Source organism: Xiphophorus couchianus, chromosome 20, assembly GCF_001444195.1.
Source record: "Xiphophorus couchianus chromosome 20, X_couchianus-1.0, whole genome shotgun sequence".
Taxonomy (NCBI): domain Eukaryota; kingdom Metazoa; phylum Chordata; class Actinopteri; order Cyprinodontiformes; family Poeciliidae; genus Xiphophorus; species Xiphophorus couchianus.
The window spans coordinates 16,486,078-16,493,953 of NC_040247.1; the positions used below are offsets into that span (position 1 = coordinate 16,486,078).

The 7,876-nt window shown below is 35.8% G+C and overlaps 1 protein-coding gene across 1 annotated transcript; it reads right to left on the bottom strand.

Annotated features, from left to right (window-relative positions):
• Positions 1-1,156: 1,156 nt before the first annotated feature.
• Positions 1,157-7,355, bottom strand: LOC114134932 (MICOS complex subunit Mic10-like). The gene is made up of 4 exons (XM_028001802.1): positions 7,215-7,355; positions 1,562-1,609; positions 1,378-1,487; positions 1,157-1,305 (listed from the first exon to the last, which is right to left on the bottom strand). Exons 1-4 carry the CDS (start codon positions 7,273-7,275, stop codon positions 1,297-1,299), a joined length of 228 nt encoding a protein of 75 aa, XP_027857603.1. The 5' UTR covers positions 7,276-7,355; the 3' UTR covers positions 1,157-1,296.
• Positions 7,356-7,876: the final 521 nt, after the last annotated feature.

Here is a 7,876-nt window from a genome sequence, read left to right on the forward strand (position 1 = left end):
TTCAGAATTTCAACATGGCGACGCCCATGTTTGCTAAATCTCTTACAAGCATAATTTTAAGGTTTACCTTCCGTAGATAAACACCACTTTTAATTTGTTCAGTGTAGAGTTACAGGCGCTACATGTAAGTGACACTGATTTTAGACACCTTTTTGTGTGTCTTGTAAAATAATTGTGTTTCCACCGTAGCTCACATTGTAGAATCGAAGAGCGGCCATCTTGAAACGCCAAGTCGGAGCTGATCCCAGTTTCAAATCGGGAAATCAGACTTTGGAAAGCGATACAGTCGATATTTCCGACTGGGAGTCGGAATTTCCCAGTTCCGAGTACAACTGGAACGCCGTAATAGTGTATTTACCCTGCTATATTTTTGGTTGGAGTTATTTTGCTAACATGAAGGGACTACTACAGTGTATAAAGGCCATTGTGGATAAAAAAGGAGTACATTTTCACCAAAACACTTTTACATGTTTAGATTAATCTCTAAACAAGGAAGTTACTAAGCTTCAAAAGTTTAAAATTTGCAAGAAAGAAACCCTCAAATGTTAGGATCTCTTTAATTTTCTAGAAAAAAAAAAAGATTTTATAGAAAAAAACTTGTAAATGTGAGTTTCAAAAAGTCAAACACTTTCAAAACTTGGGAAAAGTCAATAATTTCACAATTTTTTCCAGAAAATGTATGTTTTTTGACAGAAATGTACTCGTTTTTTATGTACAATGGCTACAATACGCTCTTGTAAGGAGATATGGCTGACTAGGAATTAACATTTTCAACAAGGTCAAGGCGATACAACTTCTTTGTACTAAAGGCATGGGAACTATTACTAAAAACTTAACAAAACCTATTCCAAAAAACCTGAACCAAGTCTTTAATGTGTTGAAATGGCCTAAATCTGTTTCTTTCCTTCTTACCTGTCAACATCAGCTTTGTTCCTCTGCCAAATGCACGTCTTTATTCAATCATTCAGTACAACTATTCATCCTCCCACTCTCTGTACGGGCTGCAGATGCTGAACCTGGCTCTCATTCCAAAACAGCAGGAGTCTGAGTCTCCCAGCTCATTAACACAGAGCATTACCTTCCACCCCCAGAACACATTTCATTCTTCTCACACTTTCACACAGCAATGGAAAAAACTGACAGAGAGAGACTAAGACAAAGCTTTATGCAATAATTTTATTAAATATACATTTACTGTATTACAAGATACACAATGTGGGCATCTTTGGAAGTTGGTGCCAAAAAGATAATTCAATTAAAACAGATGAGATTTCCATGTTCTTCTTCAGTCTTTCATCACTGGTCCTGAAATGTGAGAGGAGCTATAAAACCGATGTTTTGGTGTAAGAAGCAACACATTTTCCACTGCGTACTCACCTTAACCACGCGGCCATGAATCAGATATGGTGACCTGAAGTCATGCTGGCAGTTGCTGTATCCCATTCCCAACCCCAGGCCCGATCCGAACGACACAGGCCACGTTCGACCTGGTGGGAGGAGGGACAGAAAAATAAAATCACATCTGCTTGTCTTCACAGATGTACAAAGAAATCAAACTCACGTTTAAAGAAGAGGACGGAAAACACGATGCCGATACCGACGCCTGTCACTGCAAAGAGAAAAAGAGAAATATAAAGAAACTGATAAAAAAGACAGAACATGAAATCAGGTTACTATAACGTCAGGCAGATGGGTGCAAACAAGAAAAATAATCGGATCATTAAAACATCTCTGCACAGGGCTGTGAATAGATTTTATTTAGCATAAATATCTGCAGAATAAAAACAGAATAAACCCGTTGAATGTTTCACATTTTGTCACATTACATGTGTATGTTGCATAAAGGACACCAGTTCCTTTTTTTAAATAAATGTAAATATGGAAAGTGTGGAAAACATTGGTATTCATTAGGCCGGCTGTGATGAGCAGCAAATCAATTAACAAAATAAAACGAGCTAAAGAATATCAATTCGCATGATTTATTGTTTTTCTCTTTTCTCTCTTTCTACTAAAAACTGGGTGATAAAAGTCTTCTGGTGCTTTGGTCTCACAAAGCCCTATTTTGTCTAAAGAGACTTCATAATTCATTTTATTTGTTGTTTCTATTTTTAAAATGTCTTCCAGTTCCAGTTAAATGTTATTTTTAGAATTTAAATTTTATCTATCTTTACGAGTGTGTTATTGCATTATTATGACTTTACGATTATATTACTTGAAAATGGTCTCAAAGCAAATTAAAATTTTCAGCAGGCACAAGAAAGCTGCTCTGGATTTAAGGGGACGATGGATTCAGTCAAACATGGCGATCCTAGGGAGAAAACTAGTCAAATGTTGTAAAAGACACAGGACTGGGACAAATGTCCATCTACCAGCAGGACACAGACACTAAACATTCAGCTAGTGCTACAATTAAATCACAGTATATACCTAATAGACCAGGAGAAAAGTATCCCACAACATGATGCCGCCAGCATCATGTTTTTTCATTGACTCGAGTGAGATGGTAAGAAATAGATGCTCATGTTTGTCATTTCAAGTCTAAAAATTGTGATAATCATGTTTTGTTTTTTTACTTTTCCATAGACAAGTAAAAAGAAGAATAAATAAATAAAAATACACTACATTAAAACAAAATGAATCTAATACATAAATAGATAAATATTTAAATTCCTATCAAAGGCAAAAACATAGTGTCTCCAATAATCACTTGATAATTGTTAAATATTTCAAGGAAAAAATGGTGTGCCTTTTTATTCGCTGCATAAATACTTTTATGTATTTACTCAAAATACATAAAAGTTTGTGATTGTAAAATGTAAAAAAATATTCAAAGGGGTTATAAAATATGGTCAATTTGTTGCTAAATTTTGCTCCTAGAGACAAGACTGGAAACCCAAGACAGATAAACCCGGGGATCGAGACGAGTGGGACTGAAAACATCCATGGCAGGTCCGTCTGTGGAAACCAGGAAGGGTTATTAGTAAGAATGAATCTGTGCGCTGAGTTTCACCTCACTGCAGGCCACACCACACCCAACAGCAGGCCGGCCAAAACACAAAACACATTAAAAAAAAGCCATTTGGGCCCAAGCGGCTCCTAATTAGATACAGAGAACTATGCAGCATGACCGATGTGCCTTAACCAGAACCCTCAGACTGTTTCTTATTACACAGTTTACACATGTCAAACAAGACCACAAAACCCTCAGCTCATCTTTATTATAAGTACACATCAACAATAACTTTCCTTCCATTTCAAGCGACGACTCTGTTAAAATCTGAGACTTTCCGTCTGCTGAAGCCCAAGTCTTGCTTTGCTCTGCAGCCAGAATGTTTCTGAAGCCTCTGATTTTCCACTGTCAGGGATACAATGAAAGCTTTTGGGGGGAATGAGAGGGTAGATCAATATCTCATTCCTTTTTCTTTTGTCTGGGTTTCTCCTCGGGGACTGGATTATAACAAAAACATTTGTACATGAAACGAGTGAAAAAAACTCAGTGGGCTTTTCCAGCAAATGAAGTCCAGAGCTGTTTAATTGCACTGTTATTCACTGTTTGAATTATTTTTTGCAAATGACTTCAAAAAGCCAGTCATATTCAATCAGTGTGATTGAATACTGCACCTCGAACCCTAACCCCGACTGTTTTACTCTGGCAAATGTTTCTGCTCCACAGTGTTGTTTTTAACCAATACCATGACTCCAAATTCCCTTCTTGTTTCTGTCACAAGTTATATTTGGAGACCACACTTGCAGCAGGGCAAAAAAAATAAATAATTATGTTTACCAACCGTTACAGTTAAAATAAAAAGTGGATGTCTCCATGGAAGAACTAAAACAAGCTCCACAGATGGCAAAGCTAATCAATTCGTTCACCAATATTTCAAAGCTAAACAATGACATGATCTATCTTAAAAGTACAGACTCAAATCTGCACTTCAAGTTAGGACTACTTGCAAAATTCAGAGTAAAAAATACTCAAAAAACGGTTTAAACAATTTAATAAAAGCAGTCTTACCAGGATTTTAAAAATAAATGCGATTTTTAATGACTATTACTAATTACCTTGGTGGATTTAGGATTAAAGTATAATTTTAATTTTACCAAAATGTTTTCATTAATGTTTTGAAATCATGACCAGTTAAAGAGAATGAAAAATTAGGGCGATGGCACGGAGGCTCTTCAACCTCAAACATGGATCCACAAATAAATCATCAAAATATCAGAGGAAACAATGAAAAGCTGGTCAGCAATTAGAAGAAAGATGTGATTTATTTAGTGTTAGTTATTTTCCTGTGATCATTGAGTTATTTTTTTTGAAAATGACGTAAACGCTAAGAAACATATATTTTTAAGTTTTTTTTAATAATGACAATTCCTAAACAAAATAATTTTACATTTTAAGTGACAGGGCTATGTATAATTTTGAGTTTAACTGTACACTTTTTTTGTCTTTTGTACATAATTTTAGAAGACATTTTTTATTTCTTCTTTAGTTATAGCAATTGTGGTTTGCATTTATTAACGTTTTTGACTGTCCACAGGAAGCAACATGTACGTGTTTATTTATTTATCACATGAAGGTTAACTTAGACTCTCTTTATAAGCCAAGTTGTGTAAATTTTTAACACAAAACATGAATGTTCCATTTGAGATGAATGATAATGACATCTTTGATGTAATAAAACTTGTGTTTATAAGTGAAAACAACCCAGCTGCTTTGTGGCATTTCTTTGAGCTCTGTGCTCAAAGCTGTCAGCCGTGCCAAGGTGTCTGGTTGCCAGAGAAAATCTTCAGCATATGTTCGGCTCGAGGAGCCGCACAACAAAGCTCTGTAACTTTCCATAACCAAGCCGTCATGCAGCGCTGGCAACCTTTTCTCTTGCAATATGTAAATGTGTTCACAGCTCATATCTTTTCATTGCTCTGAATGATTTAGAAACATTCTTCTGAGCATGAAATCAGATCCATCATCAGAGTTAAATGATGAGTTATTCAGTACAGGATCTGCACCGTCCAAGAAAAGAAGTGAGCTGGACCTGCTTTACTCGTCTCTAGAGGTCAGAAATAAACATGGGATCGGGAATGAGAAACCAGTTTTACAGGCTGCAAGCCTATTGGCTCGTTCTGGTTGTAGCAATTAGCAACATCCCCTTTTTAACAGGAAACAACTGGGTTTATTTGAGCTGTGATGTTAGATCTGATGGCTGCCAAACTTTGCCTCTGAGACAATCTCACGCAAGTCTTACAAGAAAAGCATGGCAGTGATTCGATGGGCTTTAGGTTCACTACTCAGTTTAGTTTCTCAAGCTTGATTCTGTGTTTTTGCACATTTAACGCAGGAAGTCTGCACCTGTGCAACCTGTGAAGTTTAGCAGAGATTTTAGCTGCCTCTTGTTCCGGGTGCCATCTGATGCACGTGCAGGGCCAATTCGCATCCTAGTTTGGTACACAAGCATTGCTTCTTTTGTTAGGGGTGCAGCGATTGCAGCTTTTTGGTTGATCACTGACATTTAAAAAGCCTGACTTCCCAATTCAGATTTTTTTGTTTAAAAAGTCATCAATGTTGCGACAATTTCACCAACTTAGCACCGCTGGTGAGACTATTGTTAATCGTGAACATGCAGATGTGGCCAGGTGGCTGATTTCTAAACCTTTACCAAGGTAGAAAAGATCGGTTTCACACTAATGTATCGGACGATCGAAAACCTCCCAAGATTATGGCAATCAGAGCCGTAATTTTTGTCCCTTAATGAAGGAGCCCTTCTTTACAGTCATATTTAGTACTTTTTGAAGGATTATTTTTCTCTAATGACCTTCTGCAAATCTGACTCTAGATCCCACATCTGCAGCACCAATAGCTGGTAAACCGTGTTGTGATGATGTGTTGTTTACCAAAAATGTCTTCATAAATTTGTCAATCATCATCTGTGGTGTCACCTGTCCAAAGGACATTATTGCACAAGTCTTGTGACTTTTTTAATGCAAATTTACAAACCTAAGTTATTTTACACAATTTTAATACTGCCCTGGACAATTAGCATTCAGCACAGTGATGTTTAGTGCTAAGACACATCTCTTATTTTATTTATCAGTAATTGTTTTAGCATGGCACATTCTAACCACAAGGTAACGTTACTACGAGGCCTTTTGCTGAGAAAATGTATATTAATGTTTCAGCTTTCTAACAATTAGAAAGGAACCAGTCAATAAGGTATCCATCGATGTTTCAATGAATAGCTTTAATTTGTGATTCCTTGTGTCACATTTTTCCTGTTTGCCTTGTGTTAAGACTAAGATAAATGTGTCACAGGCACAAAATGCTAAAATTTCTCCCAGGAAATCACCCAATAATCACTTCATTTGAAGTATTGGTAGCTTCTTATGCACTAGTGGTGGCAGTAAGTCTGTTTCTGACACACTTTGTTGAATGACAGTGTAATATTTCACATGTTGTTATTACTCTGATTCTGTGATTCACTCATTTTAAAATCCAATATGAATCAACTCATTATCAACATGTTTTGATGCGTGAAATATTGGAATTGATGGAGAGTTTATCTTATTTTTACCATGACTGTGTAGGTAACAAAAGATCTATGTGAAGAGATCAAAATAATTTCAATCAACAACAGTGTTTCTCAAGATTTTGGATGCACCACAGTTAGAATAAGGGTCAATTGAATCTGGACATATTAGAATTTTTCTGAAAAGAAAAAAAAAAAAGATGCTCTCTCCTAAGCAGACAAAAGTCAGAATAATGCATCTATATCATAAGTATTCTAATAACAATGTACATTCGGACATTTTCTCTAATAATGTTCATTTAAAGTTCATATCTTCCCATTTTAAGCATAGCTTTAAACATGTAATAAATAAGAGTTATGAGTGGAAAATCTGGAAACGGTGAAATTCGTGTAAAAAAACAAGAGAACAGATTGCAAATCCATTGAATGTTAATAAAACGGGTACATTTCTTCCACACAACGTAATTTAACATATTTCCCACGTCATCGATCACAGATTTTCTTAAATAAAACAGCTATTCTCATTCATCCAGCTTTGACCTTAGCAACAGTTCCAGCCTGGTTACAATAATACCCAGCTTAAAAAGATCTCCTTTAAACCTTCTGCGGCTTTCTAGGTGACAAAACGCACAACGAAACTATTTAGACCAGTAGAGACACATTAAACCACATGAAAGGAGAGATATTTACCTGTTTTTAAGGCTGTGTCAGCAAGACAGCGGTCCCATTTTCGCCCGAGCTCGTCTGCCATGTTTGCGGATGTGTCGGAGATCCACGAAAGTATCGCGAGATCGACATGAAGTCACGCGAATCCTCTAAATTCGATTTGACTTGTTGGCTTAATCTTTAAAAAAGATACAGTACGTACGAAAAGGTACCGGCAACATAGGTAAGCATGTAAAGAAGGTGGAATGAAAGTCTTAGAATAATAATAATATTAAATATTTTGAATATGTTAGTTGCGCAATTAAAATTAATTAGCTAAAATTCTAAGTTAGATTAGATTAGATAGATTTATTACAGACTCAGAGTCCAAATTACATAAAAAAGAAAATAAAGACGATAAAAGAATAAAAAGCACAATAAAAAAATAATTTAAAATTAAAACGATATGTTCTGGTTTCATATACGAGCAAATATTTCAATAAATTTGATGACATAAAATTTATTCTCAGGTGTAATTATGATCTAAATAAACTCATAAGATTCATCTTATTTCATCAACTGGAGTGGAAGATGATTCCAGTCCCCATAACACTCCTCCGAAACTGTAGATCTGTGATGTCAAAAAAAGAGAGAAAATTACAGTTTATTCAAATTGACTGAAAAAGGACATATGGTCTGCTTTGCAA

Bases quoted from the DNA above. Each gene is read 5' to 3' on its own strand.
- LOC114134932 (XM_028001802.1), bottom strand. From the start codon at position 7,275: ATGGCAGACGAGCTCGGGCGAAAATGGGACCGCTGTCTTGCTGACACA. The intron at 1,610-7,214 runs GTAAATATCTCT...TTCTCTTTGCAG, and splicing joins TGACACAGCCTTAAAAACAG to TGACAGGCGTCGGTATCGGC. The intron at 1,488-1,561 runs GTGAGTTTGATT...TCCTCCCACCAG, and splicing joins TTCCGTCCTCTTCTTTAAAC to GTCGAACGTGGCCTGTGTCG.